At 42.2% G+C, this 18,918-nt stretch overlaps 1 protein-coding gene across 1 annotated transcript in view; it reads right to left on the bottom strand.

The window, feature by feature from the left end:
* FAM13A (family with sequence similarity 13, member A) overlaps positions 1-18,918 on the bottom strand; it is a 40,447-nt gene that overhangs the window by 19,909 nt on the left and 1,620 nt on the right. The window contains exons 3-8 of the mRNA XM_010141859.1: positions 18,903-18,918; positions 17,160-17,339; positions 14,113-14,299; positions 11,169-11,245; positions 10,433-10,475; positions 5,246-5,396 (exon numbers count right to left, since the gene is read on the bottom strand). Coding sequence (XP_010140161.1) covers positions 5,246-5,396; positions 10,433-10,475; positions 11,169-11,245; positions 14,113-14,299; positions 17,160-17,339; positions 18,903-18,918 — 654 coding nt within the window. The remainder of the gene's footprint in view (positions 1-5,245; positions 5,397-10,432; positions 10,476-11,168; positions 11,246-14,112; positions 14,300-17,159; positions 17,340-18,902) is intronic.

The following is an 18,918-nucleotide window of genomic DNA, read 5'->3' as shown; positions in this document are numbered from 1 at the left end:
CCAGCCTGTCCAGATCCCTCTGTAGAGCCTCCCTACCTTCAAGCAGATGGACACACACACCCACCTTGGTGCCATCTGCAAACTTACTGAGGATGCCCTCAGTCCCCTCATTGATAAAGATGTCAAAGAGAACAGGCCCCAAAACTGAACCCTGGGGAACACCACTGGTGACCAGCTACCAGCTGCATTTAACTCCATTCCCCACCACTCTCTGGGCCCGGCCATCCAGTCACTTTTTTATCCAGCGAAGCATTCAGCCATCCAAGCCACAGGCGCCCAGTTTCTACAGGAGAACGCTGTGGGAAACAGTGTCAAAGGCTTTACTGAAGGCCAGGTAAACAACATCCACAGCTCTTCCCTCACCCACTAAGCAGGTCAGCTTGTCATAGAAGGAGATCAAGATGGTCAAACTCTCTCTAGCTCAGAGAAAACTCTGTTTTTCTACTCATCTCCACTTTCTTTTCATATACAATTTTCTTGCCCATTTTCCATAATGACAACCTTTAATGAAAAAAAAAATTGGGAATATTTAACCACCATGGCTGTACCAGTGCAGAAAAAGGATGAAAAAAAATTCTATTTCTTGGTCAGACTCTCAACACATTTCTTTTCTACCTTGGTGCAGAAGTGCAACACGCTGGTATTGAGCATGCAGTCCTTCAGCAGTGCTGTGCTCCCTCTCAAAATCCCACAATCAGCTAATTTTTCAACAAAGCCGTCAGCCATCTGCCAGGTGTTGCTCTGCAGAACTCCGTAGGCACACATACGCCTATGGCAATACAACCCCTCTGCCCACCTGCTGCACAGAGGGCTGGGGATATTAATAAACCTGTATCATGCAAGAAGGAAGAAAGATGAAGTGTATCATATCGATGTATTACTGGTGAGCTCCAAGCCATCTTGCTGACAAAACCTGATTTTTTTTAACCATTACATTATCTATTTACCACAGTTACTGAGGGCTGCAGAGCCAACAAAGGGATGCCACCCGAGATGCAGCCATTAAATGCTGTGGGCATCTCCGGTTTCCCTCTCTGCAGCCACACAGCTGATACATGCTCCTAACACTGATTTTATGCACACCCACCTCACACAGCCAAATCTCAGCTGCTGTAAACCAAAGTAGATCCGAAGGGATTAAAAATCCTGAACTAATTGCAATACCTGAGGTCTTAGTATTAAATCCCACTTGGAAGATCCCAGAAAGACCTGTCACAATGAAGTCAATAAAGCAATTTCAAAACCAAAAATATTCACTAGCTCAGTAACAACCTATTTTACTCATAAATAACTGTCTGAAAACATCCTTGTCTGAATACATCAGAAGGTATTCTTAGGTAGATCAAAAAGAATGGCCCAAATAAAATGCTACCCTGCTTTTTCAGTTAGTGAGGTGACACATCTCTCAGTTAGTAAGCCGACTTTGTATTTTGTTTATAGCATCATAATAAACAATATAATTTTAACAAAAATACTGATACTGCAAAATAAAATCAGTAAACAATGCAATCATTCTTTTCTACACATAGTAATAAAAATGCGGTGTGTTTCATCACTGTTTGATTCTTATGCTAAAGTGTGTTGTTACACACAAATTCACTGATGCATCTAAGTCCACAGTGTTGAAAAAAAGAAATCTAAATTCAGCTTTCTTGTTGCTGTACTCTTTGGATTTTTTTGCATTATTTTTTTTTTCCATGAGCACGTATGAATTAAATCAGCATCAAAACTATTTGTAGAACAGCTTCACCCTCAGAGTCTCAGTGCTGCAATACTTGAGTTCTCAACATGGAGAACTCAAATTGTGTTTCAAACTTCTGCTTTTTTTTTTTTAACCTTCAAAGTTTGCAGGAAATTGTCCACTGACTGTTTCATAAGTGCTTTTTACTGCAAAGTCTGCTTGAAACCTCATCTACAGAACTTTTTAAAGCATCAGTAATCTGGCGACGCAGGCAGCAATGACACGCATCGTACTGATTTACTGAACTGCCTGTTCAGCTCGAAGCTGCTGACAGGGCTAGCCGCTGTTACGGAGAGCAACATAGTTCCAGAATTTTCCTGAGGGCAGGATAGCAAGTTCTGGGCTTGAATCAGAAACAGTTGGTAAGAAAACTGCACAATAGCTCTGGACTGTGAGGGAACACTCTGTACTCCTCACTCCTGGCATTCAATTCAAATGTAATCCACAGCAATTAAAAACCTTTGCTATGGAAGCAGCTCTGAAAATGCTTGCTCGCAAGTCATCTCAGCTGGCACCAACTGACCGGCTTAGGAGGCAAGCCCAGCAGTCAGACATCCCAGTTCACCGAGACAGCTTGTTTCACTCCTAGACAGAGAATAGAACTATTTGATTTCACAGAATCATGGAATGTTTTGGGTTGGAAGGGGCCTTCTAGTCCAAACCCTCTGCAGTGAGCAGGGACACTTTCAGCTAGATCAGGTTTGCATCTGCTAAATGAACATTGGTAAAATACTTACCTTGGACCATGGGAAACACACCCGGGCTAAGCGTCCAGCACTTGAATTTAGCTGGGGCACTGCTCACGCCCTGTGTACTACATCAATAGCCTGACGATTACCACACACACGCACCTAAACACAGCAGACAAAGCAGATGCAGAAGGAAGGTGCATGGCAGTGTGAACCCATGCACTGGAGGAAGCGGGAAGCAAGTTTCTCTGTCCTCTCTTAGCTTAGCTTTGGGTAAAGGGAACACAGCCTGGAGAAGTACAGCTGTTGTGTACAGATTTGACTATGTGATGAACCTCAAAAAACTCCCAAAACAAACAAAAAAACCCCGAGTAAAAATTACTTCTAGCAAGTAAAAAACATAAAAGGGAGGGGGCCCTGCCAGCTCACCTGGCAGCAGTTATCACAGTTCTGTGCCCCTGAATAACGGTATTTAAGGTATCTCTGGTCTTAACATGACGGAGAGCCTGCCTGAGTCACAAATAAAAGCTAGTCAACGGAGAAAGCTGTCATCTGATTTTGTGCCCATTTTTCAGGGCTCTTTCCTAACATTTGACTGGAGGCAGCGACAGCTACAGCTAAGACACACCTAACCTGTAATTGTTCTCATAAGGCACTTTTGAAAAGCCCAGCAGTTTCCCTGGTCACTAGATGCTCTGTATCTCCTGCAGTATGAGGAGTCCAAAATTCAGCTCAATTATGTCCTGGAGGAATGGATAATGTTCTGAAAGATGGCCCTACCAAATTTTCTAGAGCAAAGCAACAAATAACTGAAGTGCTACCGCACTAAGAAGCATAGCCCTTTCCCTTTTCACTGGGGATGCAACTAGAGCTGTGGCACGGATTCTGAAGAGATGTGTGAAGGTTTGAGTGACACAGGCTGGCTGGTAGGACACAGGACAACACCTTGCCTGCTAGAGCTGTGGAAGGGTGGTACAACCCTGCCTTGCAAAGCCCGTCTTAACAACAGACTCTGCCATTAACTGCAGAAGCAGGCTGAGAGTTGATGTTAACGTCTTCCCCTTCCTGGCTGCTGGAAGATTGATTTCACATCCAGAGCTAGGAAAGACTCAGTATCTCCTTGCTGAGACACAGAAGGCACCATGTTGCTGTTCTTTCATCTGCACCAACAAAATGGTGATTCTGGAAGGTACCTATTTTTAAAGGTGACATCTCTCTCCTGACAGCTGATTCTTTTGCAGCTGCCACCTCCTCCTTTTGAGAAAAACATATGAACAGAATGGAAGAAGGAGGAACCAAAGAGAAGCTCTATTCAAGCACAGTCACACACGCTCATAATCCTGTTTCATATTTGCAGGGCAAAAAAGCTAGAATCCAAACATAACAGCGTGCCTATGAAGAGAGTTGTAGCAAAGGTGCAACTTATTTCATACAATGGGAAAGCCTCTGGCAGACAGAAAGGAGCTGAGTTTTCCCCTTCATACATTCCTATGAATCCCATTAGTAACCCAGGAAGAAAAAAAGAATTGTTATTTCCAAACGTTCACATGACAGCTGAAGCCACACATCACCTCTGAGAAAACAGACATGCTCACCCTGGCTTGAGACCCTGCGGGGCAGTGCTAATAAGCATCTCAGCAAATACATAAGGCTGCCAAGGCCTCCTGGGAGCCCTTCCATAGCGCTTTGATCAGCCATGCTGTACGCATGGTGAGACCACTCAGGGAATCCCTGCCTAGCAAGCAAGTAGAGAAATTCTCTCCCGTCCATGGTGACTAGCTGCTTTGCTGAATCAAAGGCAGCCACAGCTGCGGGTTTTCTTGACTCATGCCCGAAGTATCGTAACTACTCCCCACCTAGAGTGAAAGGCAAAATACAGTAGCTCACGTATGCTGTGGAAGCAGGGGCAGAGAACTTAACTTCTCAGTGTTCCTCAGAGACTTTTTTTTAGAGCAATAAATTAGCTACACGTTTTCCGTCTCTTGCTTTATTAAAATACCATACTTGTATTTTCCTGTTTCTTCCCTGTCAAAGCCCCTCTTTCACTCCTAAAGCACAACTTAACAGACAAATTCTTGCTGGTTTGCAGAGACATACTCAGTAATTGGGAAAGGGTTTGAACCCAGAGGTGCTGGACACCTTCACTTCATCTCAACTGTAAATGAAATTGAGGTTCATGGCACCCACAGAGTTCCCCCAGATTTCCTCCTTTTAAGTGACCAAGCATGGACTCTGGAGGTGAGAGCTAAGAAAAAGTATTAAAATAATTTAAACACATGCGATTTAACACTTTCATTTGAGCTGGTGATCAGAATATTTTCACAGGATGCATTAAAAAAAAAAGTTTGTAAGAGCCATCAAAAGATAGAGTAGCAAACAGACTGCCTTTCTTCCAGCTGTGCTTTTCAGATCCAAATCATTATTTCCAAATAGTGATTGAAGTGGAAGAAAAGGGGGAAAGAAAGAAGTTCCTTCTAGGCTGTGAAATTCCCAGTTTCTTTGAAGTGTAGGGTAATCTAGCTTAATATTCAAGCGACCAGTCACCAATAAGTAAGTTATCCTGAAACACTCAGGGTCTCAACAGTACTAAACGGCACGTGAAAGCAACTTCAAGAACAAAACAATTAATTTTCTTCCTCTAGGTGACAATCAGAATTAGTACCCATCTGGTATTTCGCTTCCAGTTTCAGTTCCATATTCAGGACAAAATTGCTTTCCTGTTGTTTTTGGCAAGGCAACACGATCGCATACCCAGCTCACTCAGGTTTCCCTCTCTCTCATTTCACTCGTACAAGCAGCCATCACACAATCCTACCTTCCCAGTTGTTTTCATCACGCAGCGCTGCCAAATCCAGTCGAGGCACTTCTGACACAAAGCTGTTTTCCTGATCGTCAGCATCATGATTTCTTTGCAACTTGTTTTCAGGCATGCTTGGATGCTCTTGAATCTTCATACTTGAAGTCAGCTATATTCCCATACACCCACAGAAATGAGAGAGAGAGAAAAAAAAGTTTCAAGAAAAAACCCTGCAGTCACAGCAGTGGTAAGCTCATGCCTTTAGTTAAAAAGAGCTAAACAAACAGACCCTGACATTTCCAGTTCCAAATCCGAGTCCCCTGTTCAGTGACCCCTAAGTACTAATTGCTCACACCGGTAAAAACATCTGTCCATCTGCCTTCCTTCAATTTTTCCTTCTTTAGAAAGCTACTGCAAATTCCTGAGACTGCCTGCCCCGACAACTGTATGCAGCTGAAAAAGCCTCCAGTAATCGACTGGGATGAAAAGGGAGGGAGGAAGGCAGGGAGAAAGGAATAGAGAGGGAGCGGCTACGTACACTTCCTACAGAAGCGCAACTCCTTGAAGCAACAACAAAAACGCTGGCTGCTGTTGCAAAGCTGTAGCAATATGGTGTCTTCTAAAAAGCAGGCACCGGATCTCCTGAGGTAGCAGCCGCACAGAGCAAGCAGTACTGGCTACGTACATGAATGCTCTCATGCAGGCTGTGCTGGCTCAGATCAATTAGTGCCAGCTAAGCTGTGCTGGCTGCACATTCCCCGATTTCCTGTGGTTGTTTTCTAGCTGGGCGTGGGGAGAGCAGCACTATTTATGGAGGAGCTCTGGGTATTAAAGCAGTGTTGCGCAAATCCAAATGGCAGTGGGGTTTGGCATCTCAGCTGGAAGCAGTGTGGACGCTGGGAAAAAGCCCAAAAATTAGCACAAGCATCCAACGACTTAAGAAAAAAAAAAAAAAAGAAAGAAAGAATGCTGTCAAGTAAATGATTCATCATTTAGCACTACCTGGAAGCAACTGCTGTTTGCCTCACCACTATTCACCCCTGCACATACCACACGTCGTGCACATTTAAGCAGAAATCACAGCCGTTCCCGCAATCCTGATACATAGTGCGCGTGTCTGTAATAGCGCTTGATGACACAGGCAGTGTCGTTCCTCTAAAATAAACGTGCTGTAATGCCTCGCAGAGGGCAGCAGGGAAAAGGAAGCGTAAAGCAAGTACATAAACATACAGAGCGATACATATAACCCCTCCAACAAACACAGAGCTATCCGAATAGAGAGCACTACCTTACTACGTAAACTATTTGATCTTGGTAAGAACAGCTTAGACATAATCCTCTCAAATATAATGTAGCAGGTAGTCAACATGCATATTTTCCTCCTGCAGGTATTTTTGATAATCTGCATATGCTGATGTGTGAAGAAAATGGGCCTAAAGAAAATAACCGGTACCTCTGAACATACTTTACTTGTGAATCCAGAAGCATGGCCAAACTATACAAATCAATATCCCTAGTACACACCACTAAAACACATTTAGTTTTTTGAATCTGCATAAAGCTAATGATGTGTTAGGTCTTTTTCCCCCTCTCTTTAAGCAGAGAAAACCAAATAAGCTTCATGTAGAGAGGGGAAAAACCTGTCCAGTAGACAATTCATATGAATAACCATTTTTAGCTGGATCCCTGCAACTGGACAGGGCGCTGGATAATTTCATCTAGGCTCCTGTTCCCACAAAGGCTGGACCAGTCGATCTTTCAAGGTCCCTTCCAGTCTGGGCTGTTCTATGGTTATAAAAACCTGGGTGATGAACATCCTGCTATTTGTAGAGTGTTCTGCACTGTATTTGTATAAGGTTTGTATTTCCTTTTAATTTCAATAAATTGCCTTTTTGAAACATAACAAAAGGAAACACTACATGACAGTTTGCCAAGCACTAATAACTCGTACAGCTTGACACTAAATCTGATTACAAATGTGTTTATTGTGAGAGCTGTACATGGAAAAATGCTAATTCACCACTCAATATCTTTTAAGCTGCTTCCAAGTTGGGAAGACTTAAATATTTCTTTAAGGTCCAGTAACAGATTCCTTGTCAGGATCTAAATAGTCAGTGTACATTACAAACAGAAAGATTGGCCAGTGGCCAGAAACAGGCAGTCTGCTACATTTACTAAAGAACAAACTGTACCAGTTGATAAGCCGCATTTAAATTGCCAGCACAGTACTTCAGGCTGAGAGAAATAAAGCAGTAAGTTCCAAAATAAGTGCTATTCTTAGTAACATCAAGTGTGAAGAACTTAACTAGATTTTAACAACTCTGAAGGAAGCAACCTGAAAATACCATCTCATCATCACCGCTGATACTAATTAGAGTTAAATGTCTTTCTATGAGGACTGTACAATCTCCTGACTTACAAAGACTCTTAAAAGATACCTGCAGCAGCTATAAGAGCACTTCCCAGATGGGTAAACATTTCCATTACAGATATATTAGAAAGATCATAGCAATGTCTTCTTCCTTCTAAAGTCACTTCAGTTGTTGGAAATAATTAAAAAGCTGTTTAAAAACAGGCCTGTGCTGTGCCTGCAGCCAGTGACTCTCCTTTTCTTGCTCACTGATGTAGATTCTGACACGATGAATAAATCATTAGGCATTCCGAAGGTACAACTGTGAGACAAACCCAGGAGCCTCAAGAAAGCAGATGTTCAACCTTCTTTGCATTAATGCTCCAAACCCATATAGTAGTAGATAATCAGTACTTCCACCACTTATTCTCCTATTTGATTTTCTGATGCCACCCGTTGCCAGCCTCTAGGACAAAAAGCAAGTAAGGGAGAACTACTGTGCTTTAGATAAGGATGTGCCACGATTTCTTACAAACCAAAGGGGCAGCGAGTCGATGACCTCAGTAGCAGCTGGCAGTCATAGTGCACTGCAGACATTACATAAATGACCAGCAAAAAAAAAAAAAAAAAAGGGCAAAAAACCAAAAAAAAAAAATCTTCAAACTAGGCACTTAAGTTCTGCTTTTTAGAAGCTGCTTCTGCTGCCATGCTTTGCAGGTGCCAGTAACTACAGATCTAAGTAACTTGGCAACATTCTCCCTGCTTAAAGGAGATTCCACGTAAAGACTAGCTCATGCAGCTAGAAATAAATCACAAACAGAAAAATCTTTGAATTCTGATCAGGAAGTTGTATTCTGTTTGATTACATGTGGATTAAAATCAACTTAATTTAAAAGGCTTGCTTCCCCTACGTCTGATCATCCAGTACAACCACAAGCAGGAAGCATCTTTAAGCACCTCTTACTACCTCTGGTAATACGATCTGATGCAAGAACACAGCCGTTTCATTGCCTTACTCCTGAGTCATGCCAATCTCCTTCTGCACTTGTTGCCGCGCTGGTGTGAACCTTGAACACCCTTCTCTTATCAAAATCTAGGTACTAGGAACCTGTGTTTTCCAAATCATGATCTACATCCTGGAGCTTAGCTACTTCCAAGGGCAGATTGAGGGCTACAAAAGCACTGAAAACTCATTTGGGACATGTGTTTCAAGGTATTTTTACTGCCCACAGAAGCCTGAGTCTGCATAAGTGGTAGCTATGGCAAATTCAAAATACCTTTTCTAACATCTTAAGACCGGAGGCAGGGTGAGAAAGAGAAAAGAGTAACCAAGCCCCTGTCCCTTTCTCATCCTGATTGAGCTGTTTGTAATGAAAGGTATGGCTTTAACCTGCCCTAAACAAAAGGCTTATAAGGGACAAGGAATGTAAAACTACCCTGCAGGAATGTAACATTTTCTTGACCTTGTAATTCCTATATAATAGAGCCTCTGGGTTAAGGCTATGTCTTCTCCTGCAGTTAAAATTCTAAATTTTAAAACTCTTCCTAAGGATAAGTTTATTTTAAAATTAATATTCAACTACACCTCTCCCAGACAAATTCGAAAGCTTAACAGGAGTATTGTGTGGCATGGCAGTGACAGAACCTTCTCCAAATGCCAGCCTGTACATGAGGAACAAGGCGTTGCAAAATTCATGCTCCGGAAAACACAACAACTTACAAGCAAGTGCAGGATCATTGGGGATTACTGACTATCTGGGAGCAAAGTAAGAGGTCCATCTAAGGCCAGTCAGAGCAGTGCTCAAAGGCAGCACTGACACCCCTTGCAGACTCCACAAGTTTCAGTGTCCCATGAACTTCTCCAGCTACAACACAGCTGGTGGGTCCCAGCTGTTAGCAAATTACCTCTTTCACCTTTCCTGCTAGAGGGAAATAATAACTACCAGAAATGAAATCTTTCAAATGCAATAAATGCACAGCGGCTTTTATTAAAACAAACAAACAAAACACGAGAGGAAGCTAGTGCAAAAATGCCATCAGTTCTCAGGTAACTCCAGATGGCCAGAGAAACCAGACACTGTCCACAGCTGTTTTAATGTGCTCCTAAAGTGGGGACGCAACTGAGGGAGAGGTGCCTCAGATAACTTTCCCTAGTATTTTAAACACTTGGCTCCCTTGAGGTGTTTCAAGCAAATCCAAATGAACCAGTAACTGCTGTTCACCTAACCCAAACCCAAATTTACTTTGCTGAACAGTTAAGATGAAAACCACCATAAAGCAAATGCAGGAGGTGTATGTTGAGCAGAAATGGAAAGGTGGGGAAAAAACTGTTGCCATCAATGTCACATCTCCCCTCCCAACATCCATCCCAACCACCAGGCCTTAGAGAGAAGCAAGAGATGATCCAGTTTTCTAAGGCAACAGATCACAGACACCTATGTTCAAAGGCAACAGGCCACACTGGGAAGTCACAAATAAAAGACCAAATGATTTTCGAGAAATCAAGAGAGACAAGCTCATCTTACTACCCTGGGAGATAACCAGTCACACACCCTCTTTGCAATGATTAATAAGAGAACTTGGCGTCACTTAAACCAAAGTGCTGACTTCAGTGACGCTTCCCTTTTTGGCAAAGAGGGATTGACGGGACTGAAGCAGATGCTTTTCAGACTCCTCAGCGGTTGAGAGGCTCCCTATATTATGTAAATAAAAAGCAGAGGGGATGGGAAAGAAAAAGCCAACGCTAACTCCATTTCTCTGGGAGAAACAGAAGTTCATAGAATTATATGCCTAACTACTTGTTTCTGCTCAACAAAAAGCCCATTTAGAGACCACAAAAACCAAAAAATACCAACCTGAGAGTGTCTGAAAAAAACCTCATCGTTTTCACTTTCTTTGCTACAAAGAAAAACAAAAACAAACAAACGTATTACAGATACAAAACCAGACTTGTAACAAAGCTAAGCAGGACTTCCACGCACACAGGTTTTTAAGTTTGTGCTGCTGCTGTACACTTGCCAATTCATTCAGCAAATAAAGGGACACTCTGGGCTGCAGCACTTGAGGCTGCTAAACTATGTATTTTTGCTTCCTTCATGGAGCTATTTGTGAAAAATATAATGTCATTTAATTCCAGTGCCCTTAGTCCAAACCAATACAAATCTCCCAACAAACATTACTGTGGAAGGAAATCGTCAGTGAGCAGAGTGGGGTTCTGCAGCTCTTGCAGAAGAGTGAAGCCCAAAGAAAAGGGCTAGATTCCCAATGAAGGGACTAGGTGAGACAGGTCCTGCAGCCTCCTGTGTGGAGTATGGTGGTTCAGGTGCTTCACAACTGATTTCGTTTCAAGCCTGCACCATCAGCACCTCCAGCGCCATTCCTAACAGGTTGGGAGAAGTGTCCTGGTGGCATATGCTGCTGGCCAGAGCGTACTCAACACATGCAGTGCCTCCATACAGTTCTACTTTGAAGCTAGCATGGTGGTAATACTGTTCTGTGACATAACTAAAGGTCACCCTCATAGTCTGTGGCAGAAGATCTCTTAGGCTGTGCTACAAAAAACCACATGTATTTAAAAAAAGTAAAAATCACCTTTCTTCAGACAAAACTTCCATGTCATCAGGTCCTGTTCTGTCTATAGGCCTGGATGAGCTGAAGCTTTCCATACTCTGTAATACGGTAAATGTTGAAGCAGTAAGACACATAAGAGAAACGGTTTCAAGCTGCAGGCCATTAAACAGATCAGATATAGAAATATCCAAAGGACTTCTAGAAACAACACAACCATCAGACTACTGCCTGCTACACATTTGTAACAAAACCAAACCCACACTTTATTGCCCATAACCTGCATAAAACCCAACTGCTCGCTGCTTCGTCTCTTTCATCAGATGACCTCAAAATGTCTAACAGAATAATGCTGCATGGTACCCTGTCAGTTCCCATTGTACAGACTGACAGACAGGCTGAGCTTGAGCGCAATTCTGTGGCGTGTACAAGTCCTGTAAGAGCAGGTACCAAAATCCACAGCATCTTTCCAGCAGGACACCTTAGAAAATACTACCCTTCTCAGCCAAACCATTCCCTAGTTTCTTCTTAAATGGGCAGAAGAATGCAAATCGACTGCCATATGCACTGAGGTAATGTTAAGTTGTGCTAATACGAATGTAGGGCAAGAAATTCAACTGGTTATGACAACTTGTTCTGAAATTCATCTTGCCTATCATTAGGAACATTAACTCTTTAGCCCTCTAAGGCCTTGAGAAAGTAGTGTGAAGACAAGCCATGTTGTCACTTTGGGCACATGCCTATGAGGTTTTCTACCCTGTTTTTTTTAGCAATTCCCTCATAAATAGGAGGGAGTCAGTCAGTAGCATGAATTATGGCTCCTGTCCTGGACCCAGGAACTGTGTGCACAGTCTTCTTTGGGCAGCCACAGCCCTCTCTCACCTGCTTATACCTCCAGGCCCATAAGGTGACATAGCTCAGTCATTCCAGCCTTGCTTAATGTGATTCTTCAAGTCCTACTGGTACCTGGGTACCATGTCTCTGAAATGCAGTTACAAGCTTTTAATGCTTTGTGATTGGTTTGCTTGGCAGCGTAAGTGGAACTGACATTTTTTCCACTGCTGACTTATGCTTTTGAGTCAGATGAAATCAGACAGCTAAGAGGAAAGCTTCCATACACTGTCCTACATACTCTTTCAGGCTTTGAAAAGCAGTAAGGCTCAGAAAACAGTGGCTAAGAAGATACAATATCACAAACGTGTTTACATGACAAAGGCCTATAAGGAAATCCTAAGGTGCAGATTATGTCCTCTGATACTCCAGGTAGGCAATCTAATTTGGGTTATTATTTGAAGCGTAAAGATGTAGCCAAAAGAAAGCTAAACGACCACACATCCTTCTAGTAGTCTCTGAAACGCCAGTATGAAATAAACACACTCATGAGAATTTAAAAAGCAGCCTTCGCTCTTCAAAAAGTGTAGCACTGTACTCTCTGCAAGCTGTTTCATAACGATACTCCCAGCTGACAATCCCACTGCAACACTTCCTCTACCAAAGCAAGCAAGAACTACATTGATGGTCATCTTGGTCAGAGTACTTTTTACGCAAAGATAGTCCATTTTATGTTCCTTTCAGCTTTTGCCCCAGCTTTTGTTTGAGGACGTTTCTTCTGAGCATGTTTTAAGAATTCATGAATGTTTTTCAAGTCAGCAGCAAAAGTGAACACTTGTGTCAGTCTTTCCTTTCCCGAACCCTGAGCCAAATTCTCATTTACATTTAATCTACTTTACACTCCACAGGTACAGAGGTGCAGAAAAGAGTGCAAACACTTGACTTTTGCCTATCTTAAAGCCCATTGCTACAAGCAAAGATGTAAAGTGAGAGTGGGTCTATCTCACTGTGCTCTTCCATGAAGTTTCACATGAGTAGGTTACCGATACTAAGCGCTAAATCTAAGCACAGCCTACAACTTTTAGCATCTTGACTTCTTTTTATCACAAAGAAAAGACAAATATGCCTCTGTCTAGAATCTTTGCTCAGGGTAAGAGCATCAGACCATTTCAATTTTGTGACTGAAACAAAATGAGTCCCAAAACAACATCACATTAAGAAGGAACTCACTCACAGCAGGCTCTAAAACTAAAATGCCCTATAGCTTGGAAGGACAGTCTTTTCACACAGTTTTCACTGTTACGAGTAACCATGTAACGCATGCCTGGTGCCAGGCACGGGGATGCATAGCATTTCTGCCACCGTAAGCAGACCGTCCATTGAAGGACAGTACAGTTTCTCAGCTGCTGGCACTATAATCACGTCTGGTTTGGCTGAGAGGGAAGAAGAGTGCATCAGTTTTATTCTACAGCTTTTAAGAGTTGGCAAACTGTCTTCTACTGTGAAGGTCACACAAGAATATGCTGGGCAAATTCTACAGCATTCCAGATTTTTAGGATGTTGTATTGGTGTCATTTACCTCCTCAGTAAAAGGTAGCTAGAGGGGTCATCTTTTGGGCCAACACACTCCAAAGCGTTCTGCAATTTGCAAACACCACAGTAACATAAAGGCTTTCGGGAAAAGGCATGTAACACCTTTGTCATCTCATTATCAAGAACTCACTTGAGATCTACAGTTTCAGAACTTATCAGAAATATAAACTTGACCTAAACACATCTACCAACATCTGAGGTTCCAACCTCCTTGTTACGCTTTTGAAAGACTGGGGAAAAGACTTACTTTCTTTTTCTCTTTCCAAAATGCTTCGCTGAATTCAGAAGAAAAAAGCCAAATGTCATGGAAAGAGAAAATGACTACAGATGGAGTAAGAGGATCACAGCAGAAATACAGCTTCTCAGTTGCCTCATCACAAAGGTTACAAGTTTGGGATCCAGTGCTCCCCATAGTCCAAAACGGCCACTTATGCTTATAACGTAGTCAAAAATGGCTACCCAAGGGAACCAGATGTGATTGAAAGAAAAAAGACTTTTTCCCACCCTAGTATTAGGCTTTGAATAGTACGGTGTGCCAGCTTACCAAAGAACTGTCCTGGTTGTCATTAAGCTCTGAAAGCTTGGTGCTGGATTTCTGCCGTTTTGATTTATTCCTTTCACTAAGATATCCAGAGCTGTTGTCTTGTAATTTTTCTACTTCTTGAGCAGCTAGAATACAGTCTTCAAAACTGCTGAATCCAGAGGGAATGTTTTCTTTGTTGACAACCTCCCTAAAAAGAAAAGGGACATTACAACAAGGGGCTGTTTAAAACACTCTCCCGCTACATTTATTTATGGTAGCAACAAATACATCATGCTGACTGGTGCAGTTCCGGCAACATCATCTACGCCCTACGAAACCAGTATCTCTGGTTCTTGCTACTGCAGCAAACACCACACACCGTGCAATGCTAAATCCCATTGAGGAGTGAAAGCCAGGTGTGTACACTGTACCCCTCAGGTGAAAAAGCATCAACATTTGGGACTTGATTCACTTCCCACTAAAGCCAATGCACAGAATCCCACTGACTTCCCATGGAAGCTGGACTAGCTCCTGCTGTCTGTGGTATTTTTATAGCGAATACGTAGCACATTTTCCTTTGAGACACGTGCTTTTAATTTAGGAAAGTGATTCACAGCTGCGGTCCAAGAATCTCCTTTGGTGCATGACACTGCAAAATTGGCCTTCTTACTCATATTCTGAAATGCAAGAGCAGGACTGTGGTGCTTTAGCCAAATGCTTGATTCCTATTTGGGAATTACTCAAAACAGAAAAGGGGGTGCACCTCTGCAACGTCAACAAAAATTCTAGGATAGAAGACTGTTCTGCTGTGTTGGGAAGTGAATGGGACAGCTAACTAAGTCATCACGTGATGCCCTAGATGGGATTCTCCGGGCTAGCAGGGTTTGTGTATGTTTTCCAGAAGCCTGGTGTGTGGCTTATTCTGCTCTGCGCAATTAAGCCCGCTGGGTCCTTCAGGATGCAGTTCTCCCTTCACAACCTGTTTAGTAGTTTCCCCTCTACTTTGTGCAATAATGAAGACGCACATATGTAACGTAACACACCACTGCATTATGGGAACAGGAGAAAACGCATCTCATTCTTCACCACCCTATTCTACCGGAGCCCAAAGGCAGGCTGCTTACACGTGACAATGAAATGGGAATGTTTGCTAACTGGTGTAGGAACAGCTGCCTTAAACAGTGCTGCACAACTTCAAAGCCTGCTTTCATGAACAGCAGGAGGATTTAGCTAGACTTGCACTGATGTGACAAGAAGCTAGTTACTCTGTAGTATCTGGACAGTACCAGCATGATGAAGTATTCAGATCAAAAACCCAGGAAGTTTCAGTGATTCTCTAAATCATGAATCTCCAGGTTTTGTTGGTGGAAGAGCAATACAAAGAGGTATTATAAAACTATAATTAAACTTTTAAGTTTAATTATACACACCTGCCTTTGCAGAATTTTTTACAAATGCCTGAGCAGACCAATTACATATACATAGCCTATAGATCACGTAGTATTGCAGACTACACGACCTGCAAGTTCTTGTATGTGTTTTTGTGATAAACACTCTTCCTATCTAAAGTCTCATCTTGTGACATTACAAATCCTCTTGTGATCCATCACAAGGCAAGGAGATGAAGTCACCGACAATCAAAACAACAACGGAAAGAGGTTTTGAAGGGAATTCCCAATTTTGATAATTTACCCGAAGCAATCTGATTTAAGGGAACCAGGGAAAACAGCTTGAATCCTAGCCAGCATTCAAAACTTCTGATATGCTTTAGATCCTTGGCTCAAGCTTTATGGACCGAACCTGAACAACTCTGTCAGCCACGTCTAAAGGCAGCTCTGTAACGCAATCTTGAAAAAAAGCCCTGCAGTACTATATGCTTCCAAGCACGTACGCTAGCCAGTCTCTGACCCACTTACCTGAGAAGCCTGTCAGCAGGGCTACTAAACAAGAAAAACTACTTCAGAGCTGCTGCCAGGTGTCTGGTGACTTGCAAATGCTAATTTCCCAGTCCCATCTTCACAGCGTGTTTTCATTCATTATGGAAATGGCTTTTTATTTTGTAATTACGGATTTTTTCAATAGCATTGACATATTTTGGGAAATAGCATGGCTGCAATATTAACACAAGATACTGATTCTTATGCATCTGTATAAAAGTGGCTTCATCTAGGAAGGTGCAGCTCCAATAAGATCTGGGGAATTCAGCACCCAGGGAAAAACAAGAGACTAGATTATTTCAGAAATTAACTTGAAATCCTAGCAACCCAATACTACAGCCAAGTATACACGTTCTTTACAACAGCTAGTGCTGTGTTAAGGCTATACATAAACAGGGATCAGATCACGGCCTCGCAAAGTCTGTATTTACAGTTCCTCAAAGCTAGCTATGCCTTGGACAAGTGTTTATTAAGGCTGTGGTAGTAATACATTTATATATATGCCACAAGTAAAGGAGTATGAAAGGAAAAATAGGTATTATTTTTACTCTTTGACAGACATTTAATGAAATTCACCACTAAATCATGTTAAAATTTTTTGGTGGATAAAAAGCCTTAAATTCTGATTAATCAAAAGGAAGATTTTTCTACTTTCAGACAAACTCCCAAGTCTCCTCAATAAACACAAACATGAGCTGTGCCTCCACATACAAAGGGAAAGCTTGATCTAATTTTTGAAGACATTCTGAATTCAGAAGAGCATCTAAACCCAATGTTTTTATCTAAAGAAAGTTACAGGCAATTGGGTGAACTGCTTGGGAACTTCCACTAAAGCAACAGATGCTGTAATTAAACAATTCCAAATACTGTATTTAAAAACTCTGCTACATAAAAAAATTAGATTCTTATCACGCTTTGCTTCACTCCATGACCTCTAATGAACTCTACATTTCCCAGCTCTAACTGATGCAGTGGAGCTCTGCACAGCCACTGCAGTCTGCTATGCACTTTCAACTCAGGGCAAGGGCCAGTGCATTTCATAACGGAACTAAGCATCGCTTTGATAAGAGGACATGACTAGGGTACACTTAATCAAATATACTTTCCAAAACAAAGAAATCAGGCTCATACATGTCTCTGTTTCTCCGGGCTTCCTCCTGCTCTTTGTGATGTCGCCTCCTCTGCCTGGCAGACACATTAGAAGAGGCTGAAGATGTTCCCGATTCAGAGTCCTCTGAACTCTGGCCGCCTGAGCCATGAACATCAAAGAGATGCTGCTCCACGGCTGAGCGGATTGTCTTCTCTAAATACCTGTCAAGCCGAAAAATAAGGTCAATTGGGCTCAAAGACTTTGTGGAGCTCCCTCTCTGCAACAATAAATAAAGCAAGGCTATCCATGGGTTGGGTTTTATTGTGATGCTAAGGCAGTATAAAAAGTCCTAAGGCTGTGACACCTGCAAAGAGCTAACCCAAAATCTTGAGATACCCTGATGTTCAGGTCCCTTAGAAGAGCTGAGCCTTCCCAATTCATTTTGCTCTTTTTTATTTCTAGGGACCTTTGAACCTTGAATATAACAGCCAATTTTACTTACTGCAGCTATAGATGTTGGTGCCTAACTTTCACCCTCAACTTTAATGGTCCTTGCCTTGACAAAATTGTATTCGATACCCTGCCATGCTGACACTGGTCAAGTCTCTTGTGCAATCTGAGCTCATTAAGGCGATGGATCATCTGCAAAAAGATGATTCACTGCTGTCTCACAGAGGGACAAGAACACGCAAACAGTTCCTCGCTACAAACTCCTCATATGCTTAACTAGGTGACCGGTGACGAAGCATCTGAGGCCATGCCATTTTTGCACTGCTCTTCTGCCATGAATGCACCTGCAGTCACCCTTCACTTACTCCGGTGGTGTGAGATCACCATCACGCCCGCTGGTAGTAAGAGGGCTTCCACACAGGACACAGCAAGGGAGCCTCTGCAGTTGCATCAAAGATGTCAGACTACTTGAACTTTCAAGACAACCAAATCTTTATTTGGTACTGACAGCTTCTTGTAATATTTCCTTCCTTAATCAGAGGAAGTTTTTATGGACAAAATCTAATTTGTTTTGTTTTTGCGAAAAGACAATTTGGAAATGCATTTTTGTATATCCCTGTTTCTTGTAATACTTTTAAGTAGTTGCCAAAGAATGAGTTTTTCAAACACACCTGTCCAAAGTCCATAAATAGCTTCTAGTGCTTTTTCCATAATTAAAAAAAGTTATTTGCAGGATTTGCTGGTTAATTTTCAACTGAGTAGCTATGAGTAAGGGAAGCTGTACCTGGGCTGACTTCTCCAGAGAATTTACAAAAGTTGTTGCTAAGTCTTAAGTCTGCTGTTCCCCAAAAAGTCAGATCTTAGCAACTGCAAAAAACCACATGGTTTAACTAGACAGGTATGCCTGTGTTTCACGTGTTGACAAGAATCAGATCTACAAACCCATCAGCCATTGTGAATTTCCAGCTCCGGCAAGGGAGCCAACTCATTAGCTCAGCTAGTTATGGTAGTGGAGTCAAGTCTCATCCTCTGCTGGGATGCAACAGGGCACAAACAAGAGCAACAAACAAGAACACAGCACAAATGGGTTCTCTAAAGAAGCCAAGTTCTGTCTAACCAAAACATCGCAAACACAGTGGGAGGAAAGAACCAGGGGCCTGAGAATTCTTCAGAAGGAAGTGATTTATTATCATTGCAGATGCTTTGGTTTGGGAAACGCTGACTTTTTTTGTTTAAGAACAACCCTTAAAGAGAAATCAAAGAAAACCAGCAATTCTTTAAAAAGCTCCAACATACAAAAAATGTAGCTACTAAACTGTAAAAGAGACACTTACTCTCCTGTAGCAGGAA

The sequence above is a fragment of the Buceros rhinoceros genome, unplaced genomic scaffold (genome assembly GCF_000710305.1).
Source record: "Buceros rhinoceros silvestris isolate BGI_N320 unplaced genomic scaffold, ASM71030v1 scaffold7108, whole genome shotgun sequence".
Taxonomy (NCBI): domain Eukaryota; kingdom Metazoa; phylum Chordata; class Aves; order Bucerotiformes; family Bucerotidae; genus Buceros; species Buceros rhinoceros.
The sequence above is the reverse complement of the archived record's forward strand: the minus strand, read 5'-3'. Positions and strand labels throughout refer to the sequence as shown.